The sequence below is a fragment of the Chelmon rostratus genome, chromosome 21 (genome assembly GCF_017976325.1).
Source record: "Chelmon rostratus isolate fCheRos1 chromosome 21, fCheRos1.pri, whole genome shotgun sequence".
Lineage (NCBI taxonomy): Eukaryota > Metazoa > Chordata > Actinopteri > Chaetodontiformes > Chaetodontidae > Chelmon > Chelmon rostratus.
This window is the reverse complement of record NC_055678.1, coordinates 15,492,800-15,513,347: the sequence shown is the minus strand read 5'-3', so window position 1 is coordinate 15,513,347 and position 20,548 is coordinate 15,492,800. Positions and strand designations below refer to the sequence as shown.

The window sequence follows — 20,548 nt, the reverse complement described above, 5'->3', positions numbered from 1 at the left end:
GTAAGGGGACAAACAGTTTGGATTTTGTGCATTGGCTTGAAGTGTGTGCATGTGTGTGTGTGTGTGTTCAGGTTTGCGCGTGTTTGAAACAAACACAGCCGAGAGAGGTCTGTTATTTTGCATTCAGACAAAATGTAGGGCGCTAGATGAAAAAAAGTCATAAGTCACAGTTACTGACGTTACCACCTTCTACAGGAAGTGATGACTTCCGGCTGCTGTGTGATAGTTCATCGAAGCACAACTCACACACAGCTTCCCTTTATCACACACACACACACACACACGCAGCACATCGGTTTAGCAGGCAGGAGTCTGGCTGTCAAATATTAGCATCATTATGTCAAGTCAAAGTGAGGCCAGCAGCACAGGAGACAATCTCCTGCAAACACCTGAACAGGTATGGACTACTGAGTGCTTGTATATACTGTATTGACATGTCTGAAATATACTGAATATTTGTTTCATATCTGCCAGTTACTAACCACCTAGTCGACGTATGGCCACACAGATGATGCATCTTAATACATTAAGATATTATTTCCTTTCGTCCTGAGGGGGGGTTTGTGTAAATTTTTAACTGCTAATTGTCTTTTTTGAGAAATCCTTAAGCCTAAAATTGTCATATGAGTTACTCGTGTTGTACTCGTGTTGTCCAAGTTTCTATTTCAAGAAGCAGTGACTGTGAATCATGAGTGTTTTAGATGTACTGTAGTACTGCTTGGATCATATGATGCAGAATGAAGCATATTTGGCTTGAACACAGCCATACAGCATGCTTCTGCGTATGTTGCAATTGTTGGCGGTCAACACATTTGGAGACTCTGTTTCTCTATGTAAGGTTAATTGAGTCACGTTTTGAGCACACAGTGAAGACAGTGTTTTCCAGTGTTGCTATTATACACAAATCTAATGAGAACAGTTGTGCATGTGATGTGGCTGAGTGCAGACACATTTGCATATTTATTTTTAGGATGGGTTACTTGTCATTCCCTTTCAGGTGAATTTTCTTGGTTTAAGTATTGAGTGGCCTGCTTCATTATCAGCAATAGAGGAAGTCCCTTACAGAGGCCGGCCTTATCAATAATCAAAAACATGGTTGTTGTTGAAACGAAAATAAAATGATCTGAAGGTCTCTTTGCACATTCTTTGAAAGAGCTGACGGTGAAATGAGGTCAGCTTTAAATACCTCATTGTTTTAGTTTGATGTGATTGAACTATGTACTTTGAAATCATTACTAGATTCCCTGTATTCATTCATGCCATAAGCAACATTATCTTCTGTTTTCCAGGAACACGGCTTAACAAGACTCAGACAGGTAAAACACATCAGCTGCCCGCATAGCCTTACATTTCAATGTGTCATTTCTTCAGTATTTCTTGTAGAAGATTTGTGTCAATGGACCAAACCAGTCTTTCTGCAAGTTGTAGCTCCCTACTTTTACGACTTAATTGACGTTTAGCATGTTCCCCATCTTAGTTTAACATTTGCTAATTAGCAGTAAACATGAAGTACAATTGAGGCTGATGGGAATGCCATTAGTTTAGCTGGTATTTGGTCATAAACCGAATGTTTTAATGATGGCGCCAGAGGAAAAGTCAGAGTTATTAGAAGTTATCCTCAGGGGGACATGAATGTCTGTACCAAATTTAACAGCATTCCATCTGATAGCTGTCAAGATATTTATCTCAAAAGACAAATGACGAGCAACTGGTGGCGTTAGAGGGGATCACCAACATAATCAGGATACTCCCTCTGAGCAACATAGATGTCTGTACAAGATGTTGCACCATACATCCAGTAGATGTTGAGTTATTTTACTGGATAAGTTAAAACTTCGGCCTGCGGGTGGCACGAGAGGAAAGGTTCAAAGATTCATCCTATGAGGACCCTGATATGTCTGTACAAGATTTCATTTCAGTTCAGTTGTGTAATCCATTATAGCAAACATCAGTTCTGTGTTGATTTTGTTGTTTTTCAGCATTAGAAGTCAGGATAGCTCTGCCTCTGGTGCATTCATGATCATTCTGTTTTAGCCTGTTCTGCTGTGATGCTAGTCGGAGTAGACCTTTAACTTTCACTCTGATTGATTGTACCCTAAGTACATTTACACTGCAGTAAGGTTTGGAAAATAGTCAACAGTAATTTGAAGTATTCGTGACTACATGAGCTACAACATGTGAAGTCACTAGCACGGCCCTTTAAGTATCTGTTTTTACTCATGGCTGACTTTTGTGTTTCTCTTGTCAGTTGTCGCCGGGCCATGTACGGAAACTGGGGTTGACTAGGAAACTGCGAGAAAGGAGGGTATGTGACAACCCATGGCGAAATACCTCAAATTTAACCTTAAAATATCTTAATTTAACTCATGCGGCTGACAGAATCGTGGAGAAAATGTACTGCTCTTCTCCTTTAGGATTTTAAGGAAGATGAAAACCCAAAAGAGAAAGCACGGAGACACAAGGAGGTGGAGGTATCATCACTCATCTGCTGCACTTCACATAAAATGTTTTTTTTTTCCCCCAGCTGAGCTCTCACCATTTCTTTCTGATTAAAGCTGAAGCCTCTGTATAAGGAGCTGTTGTACACCATCGCTCATAAGATGGGCAGCCCTTCATCAACCGAGGTCTTCACAGATAGCCAGCTTCACCAGTTCATCAAGGAGGTATAAACTCATCAGCTTCACACATTACACCACCCATAACTCCACGACTGGTGCACCAACGATTACAGATAATTGTTTCCTCTCGTTCTGATCTGTCCTATCTACCAGGCTTTCACTATGACAGAGTCAGAGCACAACAGTCTGATGGAGAAAGTACAGAGCACAGAGGTGAGAAAAGGAAGTCAGCATGTTTGTTCCAATGAATGTTCCTTTAGAGACCCCTAATATCTATTTATAGCACTCATACCAAGCATCTTAACTTTCCACTACCTTCTATTTAAGCTACCAGTGGCAAAAATGATGTCATGTGCATGTTTGAGGCAGCAATAGCTGGATTTCTGAGTACGAAAGTAACTAAATAACTGTCTGACCCTTACAGCCCCCGGTATACTGCCTGATGGCCACTGTGAAGGAAGCCAAAGGAATTCTGGGAAAAGATGTCAGTGGTGAGTTCTTGCTTCACCTCAGCAGACCATACAGTTTTTAAATAATGAGATAACTGGGGCTCAATTTGATGTACTCCTTTTAACCCCACTAGCAGCTGGTCTCTAGGGAAACCAATTTCAATCTATCGGTTGGTTGTTTTTTTGGTTTGTCTGACACATCCATGGTTCCCTGATGAGGTATTCCAAGGACTTTCGAGAGTGAGATGTCTCAACAGCTACTGAATGGATTGCCATTGACTTTCAGTACAGGCACACATGTTCCCCTCAGAATTTACCGAAAAAATTCCAAATTGTCCACTCCTTTTGTTTTCAACCAAATAAACTAATGACATTCTGCTAACATTTTATTTGAAGATATTCAACATGACCATATTATAAGAGTTTTTACTCACTGCTTATTGATAGTAGGTAAGGAAGTTATTGTATATGATTTATGGTCTTAATAACTCCAACCCTTAATAACCCTAACCCCCCTAAATCTCAGAATAATACATTGATATGTACTTTATAATGGCTAATTAAGGGCTACTATGCTACTATATGCATGCTAATAAGGGTAATTAATGGTGAATATGTGTACCTTAATAAAAAAAAAGTGTTATTGATATTCCTGTCCGCTGTATTTTTTTGTTTTAATGCTGATTAGCAAATGTTAGCATGCTAACATGTTAAACTACAATGGTAAACATCAGCATGTTAGCATGCTGAAATTAGCATTTAGCACTGTAAAGTAAATTCCCTCTTCAGGTGACATTGTGAAAGCGACTCTGTGGCTGAAATGTAGTTGCTTGAGGTGTTTCCCTGCCTCGACTCTGGTGTGTTGTAGGCGACATTCTGTTCTCCTGTGGACATTTCATCCTTCACTTTCACTTCTTGTCAACTGTATGTGCGGTCTTCTGTTGTCTGAATCTGTGAATTGTGAAAAGAATGCTGTTACTGCACTGTGGCTTGAGTCTAGCAGGGAGCTCTTGTGGGTTTTGAACAGGTTTCAGTGACCCGTACTGCCTCCTGACCATACTGGAGGACGAGGAGGAGAGTCGAACACGGCAGGCCAGAGCCAAACCCTGTAAATCTGTCGTAAAAGACGCCGTGTCAGATGACAAAATCTACCGGACGGACGTAAAGAAGCAGACTCTGAATCCCATCTGGAACCAAACGTTCATCCTGTGAGTCACACACAGGTGTCCGATCTGATGTGTGTATTTATGTCAGGTGAACCAGGCTGACATGTCATTTTTCCTAAAACTCTTTCTGTTTGGTTCAGAGAGTTTGGAGACATCGCCAACGCCAGCTTCCACCTTGAGATGTGGTGAGGAAAACACCCAGAGCTCCACTGTTTGTGTTTTGAGGTCTTCCCCTTCATCACATTTCACTTTAACAGCACCATTTCTGTTTCAGGGACAAGGATGAAGAGGTTTCACTCACTCAGAAACTAGAGGAGATCAAAACCAACTTAAACAGTTTAAGGAGGTATGGCGCTCTCCATGTGACTCACACACATACAGCTAACCACACAAAGCAGGTCAACCTTTGTACTTGTACTCGTTTAGGATGATCAAGGAGGCCAAAAAGGAGAAAGGCACGGATGACTTTTTGGGAAAGGTTGTCCTCAAACTTCAGGTAGTAAATGTTTTGATTTTCATTTCTGCTGCTTTACTCTTCACTGTCTTCCTGGTCTAATAACCATGTGCATCATCTCCACTCCAGGATCTCCACTGTACTGAGGACAACTGGTACAATCTGGAGCCCAGAACAGAGACCTATCCTGACCGAGGCCAGTGCCACCTGAACCTCAAGTTCATCCACAAATCGGTGAAAAGTGCATTCCCGTCCCGTAACACTGTTTGATTCTATGTACACGTGTTGCATTTGTGCATGGAAGCATCTGTTAGAATAAACGTGCACAGATGAAATATCATGTACCTGCTCTTTGATGGCGAAATTTGTACAGAAACAGGAACTGGAATTTCTGGCCTCTCGTGAAGTTAAAAACACAAGTGTGAGAAACAAGCGTGTGGTATAACACATATAATATGACAATAATGTGACAACTTGAAGATTGTTTTTGACTGACAGAGAGACGGGACGCTGAGTGCCGGTCGCAGTGCTTACATCAACTACTGTGGGATTCTGCAGCAGTTTGTCCAGGCTTACATCTCCAAGCAGCAGGTAAAGGACAAGCACACTCTTGGTTCTTCTTAGAAGCCTGTTTATGTCTCTTATTTTCTTTCTCTCTTGTCAACTCCTGCATCTTGTTCGGCCTCTCTCAGAGTTCTGCTCCGTGGAAAGGGGCACTGTGTGGCGAGGCTCAGACTCTGCTGGAGCTCTACGCTACACAGAATGACCTCTCACCTTTCCTTCAGGACCTGGCGTAAGCATCATGTTAATATCCATCAGACTGATAGCAGATTATATGAGAGTATACCAGTGTTTAGACAGATTAGTATTAAGAGATGCATTATAAATATGATTCATAGTGCAGTTTTTATAAAATTCCACTGTCCAGAGGAATGATTGAAAGATGAAACGTAATTGATGTTATTATTAATTGCATTAGAGATTTGAAAGAATTTCACATGCACTTGCCGGTGTATATCAAATTCCAATAACATTTTGTATTAATATCATGATAGGGGCTTCAAACATATCGTCCAGCTCTGTGTCACCACTACGATGTGTGTTGCACGTTTGTCTTTCTGTTGCTCCGCTGAGCACGTTTGTGGATGTGTGCATCCCTGACAGGAAGTGGGTGGCTTACAGCAAGCTGTACCAGAGTTTAGAGGTGGACTCGTCCGTGCTGTTCCAGCAGCTGACCAGCATAGAGTACCACTGGCACCAGCAGGAGCTGCCATACCAACAGGTATCCATGCTCACTTCATTGGCACTGAGGGGAAGTACATTTACCCTACTTTATACTTGTATTCTGCTACATTTCATAGGCAAATAGTGTACTGTACTACATTTGTCTGACATCTGTAGTTACTAGTTACTCTGCAGACAAAGATTTTACATACACTTAAATTAGTTACACGAGAAGCTAGAACATCAACACGATACTTACATTTTACTGTTTCGGTAATAATAATGCTAAATGTATGTGGTGGCTATTAAAAGTAGAAAAGGTCTATATTCTTAAAAAGCTGAATTTTGAATGCAGAACTTTAACTGTACCTCTTGCATTGTTTTGCACTGTGAAATGAATTGATTACTTAAGCAAAGGATCTGAAAACTTCCTCCACTGCTGCTCACTGATTGTTGCAACCATATCATGAATTTATCAATCTTATACTATTTTATTTTGTGGACTGTTGGCAGCTCTTTCGTGCCAGATTCTCCTGGCTCCCTTACTGAAATATGAAAACGAAACCAGGAGTTCCTATCTAGGCATACATGAGTGTTGAGAAAGGTGTTGCACTGTGTTGACAGAAACAGGAACTTGGGGACTCTCTTCATGGCTTCCTGCAGTATGGGCTGTGTCTGGTGGCCAAATACAGAGACATCTTCCCCCCAACTCCCAGCGCTACCCCGAAACTACACACACTGCTCAGGTACACATTGCTATGTGTGTTTATATAACTGCTGACATAGTAATTAAATACATAGATTAAGCAACACGTGTGTTTATTTTTCAGAATCTTGGTCCAGATCTGTAAGACTCGGGCGTTTCAGAAACTGAACCCAGCTCAGTTTGAGTTACATGATGAGGTCAAAGATGCCATACAGGTCAGTAATAATACTATTGATGCTGTGACCAACAGTTTGTATATTGCAGTCTCCATTAAACTTATGATGGGACTTTTCTATCAGTCAGGTACACAGGAGTGGTTTACCATCAAAAAGGGTTTACATCAGCCAATGACTAAGGTAAGGACAAGCACTCCATCCGACTTCTTCACGCGGTGTTTGAATTGAGGCTGATATGCCTTCTCAATTTTTACCACAGTACTAAAGTCGTGTTATTTTTTCCACCATGCTGCCATGCAGGACCTGTCAGAGATTGTGGGCGCCCTCTCCAGGTTGATTGGGGAGGTGCAGGAAGACATAAAACACAATAAGGATGTCTGGAATCGGGTGTTTGTCAGGTAAGGTGGGGCAACAGGACAATCACATGTATTAGCACTGACTTATTTCCACCAACAGGCATGTTTGGTGTATCCAGGTAGAACTGATAAATACTTGCCATGGCTGCATTCTGTTCAGGTGTGTTGGTTTTTGTATAGGCTGGCTAGCTGCCATGGCTGACTGGCCCACTTAAAGGAATGGAGCCACCATTCATGATTTTACTAATATATGTGTATATATGCTTTTTTGACGTGTGAAACTGTCAACAGTGAATTTAATGCATGAGAGGCCTTTGGGCTGGCCCTGTTAGTGAAGTTAAGTCCTGTTTGGTCCTGTTTAGTTTTATGATCGTCATGGAAAAAGAAAGCTGCTTCCAAAAACACTTACTAGCCTCTTTGTCTTTCATTGGGGAACCAAATTACACAAGGAATGTTTTTTGCTTTTGTAATAATGAATATGTTTTTTCTCATCGTTGCAGTGCTGTGCAGGTGGATGTGTTCACTGTCGTCTATAAGAGGTTTGACTCCCTGGTGAGTGGAACCATTTGAGTCCCCTGAACCTCCAGTTTCCCTGACGAACTTCCTTTAATCAGTCACCTCATCTCACCTCGTTTTCTCTCCTTGTATCTCCATAGCTTGCAAAAGAGGTGAGGGACACCTTGTCACTGATCGAGGGTCAGATGGAGCAGGCTCTAGCCAACAGCCTGTTCCCCGTTTACTTGAGCCTGCAGACTATCCACAAAGACAAGGCTTTCCTGCAGAAAAGGTCAGTAATCACACCGTACTCTTCAGCAGTTATAACCACTCTTGTTTGTCATACAGCTGTTACTGTCACCTACCTATCAGGTAAGCTCAAGTACCACTTGCATCAACCTCACCTGTCATATTCCAAATTAGCTCAGTTGGACTCATTTTAAAGTAGATGTTCAGTAACATTACAGATAAGTGGATATTGTTATAATAATTTTATGTTATAATAATAATAATAAACTGCCTGCATTAAGGTCACACATTTCAGCTGCTCATCCACTTTTTCTATTTTGCCTATTCATCCATTCATTACATGCTTGTACTGCATGTATTTACTGTGCAGTCGGCCTGTCATAGCTGGTAGTTTGCTGTTTCTCCTGCAGACTGCAAAGCACCTTCTGAGGTACAAATTTGCCCAGCTGGGAATCATTACTCTACAAGATACAACTACAACTACTTTTCCTGTTGTTTCAGGGGGTTACTTGAGCTGACAAACTTTCAAGAGGGCTTTAGAGAGGCTCTGCCTTACTGGCTGAACCAGGCATTCGCCACAACTCAGGACAGGGTGGAGAGGGCGGTGCAGGTAGACCAGGTAACGCTTGAGCTTTGCTATTACAATAAGCGCACTTTATTTCAGGTAGTATTATAAAGGTGTGTTTTGATTTGCGCTCTCAGCTCCAGCCCCTGCAGTCTGGAGCCGTGCCCATAAAACACAGTTCCTCAGCAGTGGACCTGGTGGCATGCATCCAGCCTATCTGTCAGCTGTGGGAGCAGCTGTCCTGGCCTGACCCCGAGGAGGCCTTCATGCTCATGGTCAAACTCACTGAGGTGCAGTGTTCTGCCATTAACACGGTCCTAATCAGATGTTATGCTGGTCACAAGTAGTTGGCTGTGGTCTACCACTGCTTTCTGTGTGTTTTCAGGATGTGTGTAAGATTGTGGTGAACTACTGTCACATCCTGAAGGAGAGGGTCAGGGTGCTGTCTGAGAACTCCGACCACGGCAGCGCCATCAACATGGTAAGCACAGTCAAGGAGAAACCTCCCAGGAGGCATTTCTAATGCTACGTCATACACATCTCCAATCTTCCACTCTGTCTGCAGTTGTGCGTGGTGGTGAATGACTTGGAGCACTTGAGGTCAGTGCTCACCCGACTCCCTACACAGCTGAACTGGACAGGGCTTCGAGACCGGACCCAAAATGTCATCGGGGAGAGCCAGTTCAACAACACACTGCCCTCACAGCTGCAGCAAGCCCAGAGCGTCCTCGGCCGAGAGATTCGCTCCGCTTTGGACACGCTTGGTAAAAAGGTGTGACATTCAACACGTAACGTCTGATCATCAGTTCATCCTTGAAAATGAAATGATGATATATAGTATAGCAAAGCCTTCAACATGACCCCTCCCTCTGCCCTCTGTGTCCAATTAGTTAAACACAGACATTGAGACTCAAGTCAGAAGCATGTCTACCAGGCGCAGGATTCCCTCCAAGTCCACAGAGGATGTAGGTGACCACCACTGTCACTTTAACTCGAATACAGATGCCTTCTGTATCACACATATGCTTGATTTCCAGCCTCTTCTCTGTTTTAGGCCGCAGCACCTCTGATGGCCTACCTGGAGCAAGAGCTGCAGTACATGAATGAAAACCTGGTTCAAGAGAACTTCAACAGGTACGAGGCCTGACTATAACCTCGCGGTTCTTTCATTGTGAGCTCTGATGGTTCAGTGTGTTACTTGTGTTGATTCCAGTTTTTCAGCCTGCGTGAAGCAGTGTCACTGTTTTTTTCCTCTCATGTCCAGTCTCCTGACTCCTTTGTGGAATAACTCAGTGAAGATCCTCTACCAGGTGGCTACTCAGCATCCTCAGCAAGACAGGCTCATGGTGTTCTGCCAGAGACTGCTGTACACACTGCAGGTTGGTCCTCAGCCATGCGGTTGTCTTGACTACCAGGGCAGAAGAGAGCTTTTATACACTTCAGCTCAGATAGAATTTACTTACGGTAACTGCTTGACATTTTGGGAAATGTGCTCATTTGCTTTCTTGCTGAGAAGAAGCTATAGTCAGACCCTGTATCTTAGCTTAGCATAAAGATTGTAAGCAGTGGGAGACAGGTAATTAGCATTATAGTATCTATTTATCTTATTTCTTTAATCTGCACGAAAACTGATATGTGAAAACCTGTTGTGTGAATTTCAGTGCTTGGAGCAGTGCTTCCATGCTGAGGGAAACGGGCTTCCTCTGAACGCACTCCACTCTGATGAGTACAAGGTGAGTAACTGAAGACAGAGCGGATTCATGTCATTCAGTCTTCTCTTTTTTCCTCAGAACAAATGAAAAAGAGAACGTGTCCCATATTTCTCTCCTGTGTCCAGGTCCTCAAAGCTCACCTGACTCACAACTCTCTGAGCAGCCGGCAGCTCGTGGAGAAGTTCCTTGAAAGGAAAATATGGGAGCAGGTGAGGCCTGCAAAAAAAAACTGCTCAGGCTTTGGCAAACTCATGCTAGTTGTTCAACCTTTTTCTGTCTGTTTCTCCTCTGCGCAACAGAACGTGTACAGTGGAGAGAAATATGGCGCGGTCACCCTCCTCACATCCTACAGGAGATCAGACCAAAGACTCAGAGTTGAGGTGTTGAATGCAGTCAACCTCTTACCAATGGACTCTAATGGTAAAACCATGCTGAGCAATCAGAAAATGTGCATTGCTAATTGCTGCGTGACCTCTCCTGATGACCCAGTGCTTTGATGCTTTTGCCAGGTTTTAGCGATCCATTTGTGCAGCTGTGCCTGGAGCCAAACCACATTTTTCCTGAGGTAGAGCCTCGCTGCACTCAGATCAAAAGCTGTGATCTCAACCCTCTTTTTGATGAGGCCTTTGAATTGTAAGTTGTTGTTGTTGTTGTAAGGTCTTCTCGCCTGTGAACCCGTGTAGCCGTGTGTTTTTCGGATGTTTCTAACCTCCTTTACCTCCATCCTCTGCTCTGTCTCCTTCATATCACAGCATGGTGTCCCTGGACCAGTGCCAGACTCAGGGCACTTGCCTGGTTGTGACAGTTCTGGATCATGACACCTTGAGGACAGATGATTTTGAAGGCGAGGCCTTCCTGGCCCTCAAGGCCATTCCAGGAGTTGCTGGAGAAAAGGAAGAAGATGGACTCAGCACACTGCCAGACGCCATCCCTGCTCAGATCCGACTGCCTCTGATGCATCCTAAACCTAATGGTATGATCCATCACTGGGTTTACACCAGTGGATTAACCTGCTGAGGGGCTCTGGGGAAAAAATGACCCTTTTTCTCCCACTCTCTGTGTAATGAATACAGTATTCCTGTGCTTAAATACTATCTGCCCCCAGATGTGTGCTAAAATAACATTTGCTTAATCTTATTATACACTGATTAAAAATATGCTAAATATAAGCACAAAAGTGACAAAACTTTAAGACGTGCGTAATAAAAGAGGGCCTGCCTTGAAGCTGCATTAATCCGTGTTCTAAAACTAACCGTGGGACAGTCGTGTTCATCATCTTCATCATCTTTATCTCTTTATCTCATTGTTTTGGTGTGAAGCCATCTACCTTTACTGTTTTGGTGCAATAGCACCGCCCTCATCAATGCCATTTCCAGTTTAGTGGAGCATTTAGCAGTTTAAGATATTGGTATAAACATGTCAGTTGGATATTATTGGTGTTGAGTCCTTACTATCCACGTAAAACCATTAGAATTTCAGCAGTTTTGTCTTGGCAAAAGATTTTGGAAAGTGGTGGTGTGCCTATCCTGCAAGTCCTGAGTCCAAGTCTCTGTGTATATTTTCCAGAGGACAGCATTCTGAGGTTACTGGAGTCCAGGAAAGGAGAGCGAGAGGCTCAGGCCTTTGTGAAGAAGCGAAGACAGAGAGAGAAACAGTCGCAGGAGGGGATTCAACCGTAACAAACACACAGACAATTTCTTCCTCCAAAAATATACAATTTGTTTTAATGATCTGTACCAAAAACAAAGGGAAAAATCCACTCAGAGGGAAACACTGGTGTTGGATGAGTTGTGTGTGCACAGTATGCAGAGCATGGAGACCATCACAGTGATCATGGACACTTTCACACCCGCATTTAAACCTCAAAGCCTTTACATATCTGTCTGCTTCCTGATGTTTTTCTAATCAGTGCAAGAGATAAGTATGACATTGCTTAACTTTGTGTGTATACATACATATACGTACATACATATATATATAGATAGATGATAGACAGATATCTATATATATATACATATAAATATATATAGACACACACACACACACACACACACACATTAGACTACATTTGACAAACTGAAATGTCAAAGGTTACTACAAATGTAAAAATTTTGGCAGAGAAACCTGTCACACGTTGATTTTACACAAATGAGCCGGTTTTAACAAAAATGTGTATGTTTGAGTTTACATGAAAAGCGTTAAAATAAAAATTAAAGACTACACAAGTTGACTGAGTACATTTGCCTTGATTGCGTTTACATGCTTTCCTCTTCCAGTTTATGTAGAAGAACATTAGAGAAAACCTGAGTGCTTTAACAGAGGCCATCTGTTGTCATTTTAAACAAATATTACTACATTTTTAAATATTTTGTTATTATTCAACAGTAATTGACAATTTTAAATTTCTTTAGCTAAAAAAAAAACTATGGAAACAATGAAAATTAAAACAATAGCTAGCCCAGCGCTACCAGCAGACTGGTATGACGGCCCCCCCTTTTGGCTATAGCAGTATAGGATCAATGCTGGATGAAACTAAATACTATGACCTTTGTAAGTGTTTTCAGTCAGACCTGTTGATTGAGTTAAGACAGCTCATCGCCTTCAAATAGAAAAGCAAAAAACAACTAAGCTGCCCTGCCATCCATCCATCTAGAAAGTTTTGAGATCTTTGCAGTCAGAGAACACAAATATATTTGACTCTTTCCGGAAACTGTAATGCAGTTACTCATGCTGCCCTGAACTGGATGTAGACACACAGCAGAGTGACACTACGAGGCCGACAAGCATCACAGCCAAGAAGACAACTGTAGTTTTACATTCACTTCTGTGATGTTAAAAGCATATGCATCTCATCCATGAACACAGTTATACTTCATTCTATATGGCATATACAATTAGTAGGTTTACTTCAGTAGAAAATACTTCTCATTAAAATGTTTCCTCATACTGTTGATTATAAGGATTGTGGTTTATGAGGACCGTGGCCCATCACTGAAATCCCATTATCCAGATGGATAGATAACACTCTGGAAGTATGTCATGAGGGTGAGCTTATGCTTTAAAATGTATCAAATGTGATTAAGTACTATGTATGTTAATGTTTTATAGTAGCGTTAGAGAAGAAATAACAGCAGGTCTTGAAGTTATTTTCACAAATCAAGAACAGTGGTAAAGAACAGTGTTGCTGGTCAAGAGCAATAACTAGTAAAATGTACTGGTGTTCCATGGGTAACACTTGAAAAATGATTCATCCCAAATTAAATATTTAGGGCTTTCGCTTCATGACCTGTGCTAAATAAACTGGTCTTTCCTCAGTAAACATTATCTAAAAAATACAAAACCAGATCAGTGCTCGTGTGGTTACCACATTATAAAAATGACCTCGACATAAGTTTGAATGGCGGCTGAAATCAAAGGCTGGTATCAGTGGAATCAGGACTGACTGGTCTGGAATCTGTGGTGGTCTGTGGTGGTCCAAGTATGTTGTGAGGTCAAGAGAGCTGCTGCTCCAGGGTCTGTTCAGGGCAGAGCGGGCACTCTGTCGAGGTGGAGCAGCTCTCACACTGTAGTCCATGGCCGCAGGGCAGGGACACTGAGCCCTGCTCTCCACACGTCACACAGCACTGTCTCTGTTTCCTGTACACCACCTTTGAAAAACAGAGGAAAACATTTAGACCTCAAACTTACACCTTAAGCTGGGAAACTGGGACGATTTCAGGGACCACACAAGGTGTTCACCACTGTTTTGTAAGAGGAACAATTAAGGTCAACAAAGACCAACAAAAACATAGCTAGTGTGGGTGAAAAAAATAGACCAGTTCTACCAGCAAGGCTGAGCTGAAAGTCAGAGCATAGTTTCTTCATATAAGTTTAGTTTAAATGCCATAAAAGTTTAGTTTTTTTTCTTTAGGTTCACTAAAGTGCAAGTGAGTTATGAGTCTGTGGTATTACCTGTTCCACAGCATGTAAGCAGCTACAGAGTTGAGCCTGCAAACTGAGGACTGACTCCAGGGGCAGTCGGTGTAGTAGCTGGAGTTGGTGCAGTGCTAGATGGGGATTGTCTCCACTCCTTAAGCTCTCCAGCGCCTCCTGCAGGAGAGAAGCCTGCCTCTGTGCCTCCTCCTCAGCCTGCCTGGCCCTCTCTGCCTCCACTGCTAAACGTGCTGCATGGGCACGGGACTCCTCTGCATCTGCTTTTAGCGCAGCCCATGACTACAGGAGGCAGAATACATAGTATTAATTTAAAACTGTAATAATATTCCGCAGCCACTGCAATGTGCATCAACATACAGGTCACTGCACAGACTCAGACAGCTATATCACAGTGTTGCATGCACAAATGCCCCACTACCTACCTACCTGAGCTGTGTGTCTCCAGCTGTGACCCCACTGCTTCAGTGCCCTATGGGCTTCCTCCAGCTCCTGTTTGAGCCTGGAAGTCTCTGCACAGGGGCCAGAGGGCAGAAGGGTGGGGGGTGTGCCAGGGGATCCCTGGCCTGATGGGAAATGCTCCCAGATGTTACTGCTCATACCATTCAGACCTACAATGAAAAGACAAAATTTCAACAAAATCATATTGACCCTTAATTCAGCACTTGATGTCCTGAATCAAACTCCACAAACCTAAAGAGCTATGAGATGGTCCCAAGAAGGTGCTTTCTGATTGGCCAGGTTGTGACAGGTGAGTAGAAAAGAACGGTGAAGCGTGTGGCCTGATTGGGGGAGATGGTGAAGGGGAGCTAAAAGGAGCAGAGCTGCTAAAGGATCCTGGGATATTGACTGGGGCAGAACTCTGAAACTGGCTACCTCCTGTAAAGGCAGAGAGACAAACAATCATGAGTGATGTTTATTGTGCATGTGCATACTGTAAAATGATGGACATGTGTTCATATTCAAACTGAATGTAGTTCTGTGTGTTTATTCTTGTGTCTTTGAAATACCCAGCATAACTCCCACGCTGGGCAGAGCAGAGCTGCTCTCCAAGCTCCTCTCCAACGCCGACACACCAAAATCATTCAAGTCGAGATCATCCAGGGCTGACTCTACAACACATGAAACACCGGAACAATTTGTCATATTTACAGTTATAGACCTTAACTGCCTCAAAAGTTGAACAACAGAATTTTATACATCTTCACTTACCAACAACTGACTCTACAGTCTCACTGGTGGGGTAAAAGGGCAGGGCGTTAGCGTTCATGCCTGAGGAGATGCTGGATCCCGGTGGTCCGAGAGGAGCGGGGCTGGGCGGGGTGGCGGCCAGACTGGAGGGGATGCTGGAGGACAGACTCAAGGGGCTGCCTACAGGCAGAAACACTAACAAGTCCTGAAGGAGAAAGAGTGTGCAACACGGTATTTAGAGAACAGGTGTTAGCTAAAACAACAGCAACACCTCGAGTTTGAGGTTGTATTTGTACCTGTTTGCTTTGTGTTGATGACAGTTCTCTGTTGCGCTGCTCAAGAGCAAAACTCCTTTGCTTAGCCTGCAAACACAAACAATATAAGAGTGATGACAGGAAAACCTGCAGGACAAGCCTCTTTGTGAAGGGATGACTTTCCTTGTTTCATTTCATAGCATCTCATAAAGCTCATGTCGCTCCTTTTCTTCTCTGCCTTCTCACCTGATCCTCTCTCTCAAACCCGGGCGCTCTGCAGTACCCTCCCTCTCCTGCCCAAGGAGACAGGGGCTCGGCTCCTCCACTCCCATCCTCACACAGGGACAGAACACTTCCCAGCAGTCCCTGCTCTGCAACACATGATCCTGCACATGGGGAGAAGGGGTCTGAAACAGAACCAGCACCAGGCCCAGGCCCCATGTTGTGTTTGCTGGGACTTGAAGCTTCCTGGGCAGGAAGAGGGTCTGGAGGTCTGGGGGGTGGAGGGGAGCTTGGTGTGGGGAATGAAGGCTCCTCTGGAACAAAGGGCTCTGGAGGAGGTTTTAAAAAGCAAAATTAAAAAATAGAACGTTAAATTGCAAAATGAATCATGAGATGGCTGTTGAGAGGAAATGTCTTGTGGCGACTTACTTTCAACATGAGCAAAGGCACAGAAGGGCCCTCTGGGACAGCTGCCACACTGCTGCATGTCATTACACTTAGTGGATTTATAGATCTGTGACAGAGTAACAAATCAACACACACTCATATCAATCTCCTGTTATTTCTGGTTTGGATTCTTTAAGGATTCTATCAGCTGAAACAGACAAACCTCTGGGTGGAACTGTTGTTCCGTTCTTGTGTGGCAATACTGACACCCCTCTGCTCCCTCACATTTACTGGGATCCCCCCATTCTTCACTCTGCTTCACAGCTGGACATGGCAACGCTCTGCGACGGCAAGAACATGACAGCAACTTTGATGAACACATCCACGATCGGGCAAAAACAGCACATGGCCTTCAAATATTTTCCTTTTACATGATGTAATGGAGCACCTGTATTTGTGCTTGTGTGGGCTGCGCCTCCTGTCTTTGCTGTTATGGTAGTATGGACAGGCGTAACCTTGACGGCACAGACGAGGTGGCTTCTTACAGAGTTCTGTCTTGTAGTGGGACAGCACGTAGTTGTTTTCTAAAGAGTTGATATAAACAGAATGAGCCAGTGAGGCAAGCAGATGGTGAGCTGGTCAAGAGTCATCAGATCAAGATATCTGAGAGGAAAATGACTGGAGATCCTCCAAACAGAGAAAAAAGCAGGAGGCTGTTTTTCACTGCACTTCAGGGTTCAGCAGTGTTAGATATGAAGATATGAAGTAGACAGTTCCCATAACCACAATAAAATAGGTCAATGGTATTGTGCTTTTTATACAACAGATACACAAAAGGAAAAACACACACACACACAAAAGACATACAGCTGCACTAAACATCTGCCTCTTTACACCCAATCATCAACAGTGTTTCAGTATCACATACCCCAACAGCTAGAAATGTGTCGGATGAAATTGGTCTTTAATTAAGGCCACATTTATGCCAACTTAAGCCCTATCTGAAAAAATGTAGCCCTAGTCTGGCCAGACTGGAATGCACTGTGGGAACCTCCAGCAAACAAACAGACAAACAAACACAAGGCTGAACTACATCGGTTATCAAACTAGACTTTTCTGGATCATATTTCATGCCTCACCTCTAAACAAACCCCACCAATGCAGCACCTTGCGTTAATTTGATACTGGGCTGATTTTGGTCTCGACTCCTGCTTAAGTGCTGTAACACAGATTTACCTTGCCAGCGTGGTTCCTCACTCAGGATCTTCTCTATGAGGGCTGTACTTGCTGCCTGTCCTGACTGTCCATCTCCTCCACCTCCCTCTGTGGCCCCCGAGCCTCCCTGAGACTCCATTACCTGCACTTCCCTGTAAAAAAAAAAAAAAAAAACGGTGTAAAGAAACTGCGCAAGCAACTTCAGCACAGATATACATACAGAAACTGATCTGTCGGTTGGTTGCGTGACAATGACGTTCTTTTGGCACCTGATGTCATAAACAGGGCTGCGCAGGTCATGTGATCCGTGTGCAAAGGCACAGTGGGAGCCGTTTTTGCTGCAGTGGCCTTTTGCATCTGTTTCGTGGATACATGATCCCGTCTTGTAGTAGCGGAGATGATATCTGCGCTCTGTGTCACCTGCTGTCCGATGTAGAAATGGGCATCTGGAACACAAACAAAAAAATTACATTCAAAACATGGATACAAACATTAAGACAATACATTATATTACACACAAGGGCTGCAATTCATGATTTTTCTAATTAGAAATGAATATGTAGATTACTTTCTTGATTGATCAATAATAGTTTCACCTATAAAAACGACCAACTCCTAACAATCTACCTAACAATCCCAAAACCCTCAAACTTTCCTTTTATAATGATACAACAAAGAAAACTGGCAAATCCTCACTTTTAAGAAGCTCAATTTTTGCTTGAAAGGTGACTCAAACAATGAATCGTTTTTGAAAAAGAATGTTCTGGCTTATCAAATATTCTACTAATCGTTTCAGATGTACTATATGCAACATTATTTTACATGCAGAAATACAGTGAAACGCAGTTGTTGGTTTTTAGATATAAAAGGCAGATGCAACTATGACTTCAATAAGACATAAATGTCTGGAGTTCACAGCACAACAACTTTGTATTATACCGAGCTGCACAGCTACAATCCCTGCTGATATGAGATACAAAGGAGCCCTGCACAAAACACTGGCACTCTAAAAGTTGTTAGCAACGTCTGCAGCAGACAAGCCATGTGCTAGTTTTATTGTAAAACACTACAACTATATAATAATTCCAGAATGTTACGGTTCTTGCCATACCAAAACCACATAAAAAGACATACTAAAGCAATTAGCAGCTAAACTTTTCATTTCTAAAGTTTCAGAACTCTTCCCACCTCTGTGTAACGTTGAGTTTTTGTCTCTGCAACTACGCATTTTGGGATGAGAGCTGGAAGAGGAATCGTTCGAAGTGTTCACTTAGCACACTACAGAATGGTTTGTTAGCATGTATTGAAGACATCCCAGATTAACCCTCAATCAACTTTGATTCTTGCATTTACATTCCCTTTGTCAACGTCACCAATTGAATGCAAGAACGACCGTAATGGCTCGCATTCAGTGTAAAAGTGACCCACAGAGTGGCTGTGTTCAGATGCTAACGCTCACTGGAAAAAACGACGCATCAGACACTATTCTTGAAGCTGTTCAGCTTTACTTACAATTGAGGATAGGGAGTATCCTCAAACACTACTTCATTGTCTTTCATTGAGTTGAAAAAGGTCCTTTGCCATTCAATGCTCTACACATTCTGGTGTTTCAATCGAGCAATTCAAATTCAATGTAAAAGGCCTACAAATATTAGAGATGACACAGGGACAATGCTTCGGATACCAGCAAGGTTTAACCATTTTGAGTTTGACCTTTCTGACAAAAGGCCAAGTCTTTGTTTTCACTGCAAGTTACTTCTACACAACTAACTAGAAAAAGTGAAACAGGCTGTATTTTACACAAATGTGTCACAATCAGCCACCATATCAGCTTCCCAAATACAGTGTGGCTAGTTGTGCAATTCGCAGATGTGAGTTTTAATGTTAAATGTATGCATAACTATGCAAACATATGTGAAAGCAGTATAGCACAGCACTAAAACCTCATTTGCACTCACTCATCTCCATCAGGACAGGTGCCTGTTCCCTCATCATATTTGGTACAGTAAACATCTGGGCTGTAGTTGAAGGTCCCGTCCCGTCTGCGGATGGGCCTGCGCCGCCGCTGGTTCAGGAAGTGCCAGTGGAAACAGGAAAAAGGCCTGTGTTGGGTGCATTTGTGCTGTACAAACAGGGGGCACTGCTCAGTTCTGAATTCCTTCAGATATCTGGGAGAGAGAGGGGGAAACAACAGGAGAGTGAGAATACATTTCCGGACAATGTTACTGCCTTTTACTGTGTCTTAAAGTATAATCATGTCAATTGACTATACATCCACTTTTCTTGCTTGTAGTGATTATGATTTTAGGGACTCCCTATTTGTCATAGACTTATAACAAATACATAATTGTCTGTCACAGTGGTAAACGTCTTCCCTCGAAAACCAAATTTATACAGTAATATGTACAGTATTGTAACTAAACTAGCGGGTTTAAGCAGCATTGCGACACATTCAGAAATACAGAACTTGAACTGTGTTGTGCCACAGAGCTTGTAAGAAATGGCTACTGTTAAGAGAGTAACGTTAGGCCTCTTTCTCGAGACCTGCTTCGGTTAATACGCACATTATCGCTAAAAAGTCTTGGTTCAGTCATTCTAAAGACTATGAGGCTTATCATTCACTCAATTTTTCCAATAAAATTTAGCTGTGGTTTGGTATATGCAACTACACGTGAGGTTGTGTACACTTAGCTAGCTAATCCAGCTAACTAGCTACGTACGTGTAATGTTGAGGTTTCTCGGGCTGCACGTTCAACACGGTTGCGGGAGATGTCGAGCCCCCTGCGGGCGAAGACGAAGAGGACGAGGAGGGTCCCCCGGTAGTCGTCGCTGCCGAAGATGACGGGGGCTGTGAGTGTGTTTTAGACATTTTACCCGTTTGAAGCCTAACAACAAGAACCTTGTTTTTAGCTTACTGGCTAGCTATTCTTATTAGCTTCGAAATCCGCATTCTACAACGATGTGAGCTTGCGCAAGGCAGGAGGAAGTAGTAGCGAAGGGACAAGCAGGGACAACAGGGAACTGTGGGACATGAAGTTTAATCATAATTTAACAAATGATTGTGCAGATCATGACACCCACACGAGATTAAATCGTTTACTGTGAAAATACATTACAGAGCAACATATAACTTGTTTTAAAGCCTGAAACATGGGGAAATGAGCGATGAGTTTATGTTT

The 20,548-nt window shown here is 42.9% G+C and overlaps 2 protein-coding genes across 2 annotated transcripts; one reads left to right on the top strand and one right to left on the bottom strand.

Moving 5' to 3' along the window:
- Positions 1-265: 265 nt before the first annotated feature.
- Positions 266-12,404, top strand: unc13d (unc-13 homolog D (C. elegans)). The gene is made up of 34 exons (XM_041962546.1): positions 266-397; positions 1,290-1,316; positions 2,249-2,305; positions 2,415-2,471; positions 2,556-2,663; positions 2,772-2,831; positions 3,043-3,109; positions 4,095-4,275; positions 4,374-4,418; positions 4,508-4,579; positions 4,660-4,729; positions 4,817-4,921; positions 5,186-5,278; positions 5,380-5,480; positions 5,852-5,969; positions 6,536-6,657; positions 6,742-6,832; positions 6,917-6,973; positions 7,094-7,191; positions 7,650-7,701; positions 7,806-7,936; positions 8,395-8,512; positions 8,596-8,748; positions 8,844-8,939; positions 9,024-9,230; positions 9,349-9,423; positions 9,513-9,592; positions 9,723-9,837; positions 10,120-10,191; positions 10,296-10,379; positions 10,470-10,590; positions 10,680-10,803; positions 10,923-11,143; positions 11,737-12,404. Exons 1-34 carry the CDS (start codon positions 338-340, stop codon positions 11,847-11,849), a joined length of 3,351 nt encoding a protein of 1,116 aa, XP_041818480.1. The 5' UTR covers positions 266-337; the 3' UTR covers positions 11,850-12,404.
- On the bottom strand, positions 11,845-20,311 carry unk (unk zinc finger). The gene is made up of 15 exons (XM_041962547.1): positions 20,090-20,311; positions 19,328-19,537; positions 17,639-17,815; positions 17,391-17,521; positions 16,603-16,738; positions 16,378-16,495; positions 16,197-16,281; positions 15,792-16,096; positions 15,588-15,653; positions 15,313-15,496; positions 15,111-15,212; positions 14,794-14,979; positions 14,530-14,711; positions 14,122-14,382; positions 11,845-13,817 (listed from the first exon to the last, which is right to left on the bottom strand). Exons 1-15 carry the CDS (start codon positions 20,236-20,238, stop codon positions 13,662-13,664), a joined length of 2,448 nt encoding a protein of 815 aa, XP_041818481.1. The 5' UTR covers positions 20,239-20,311; the 3' UTR covers positions 11,845-13,661.
- Between the last annotated feature and the right edge of the window lie 237 nt (positions 20,312-20,548).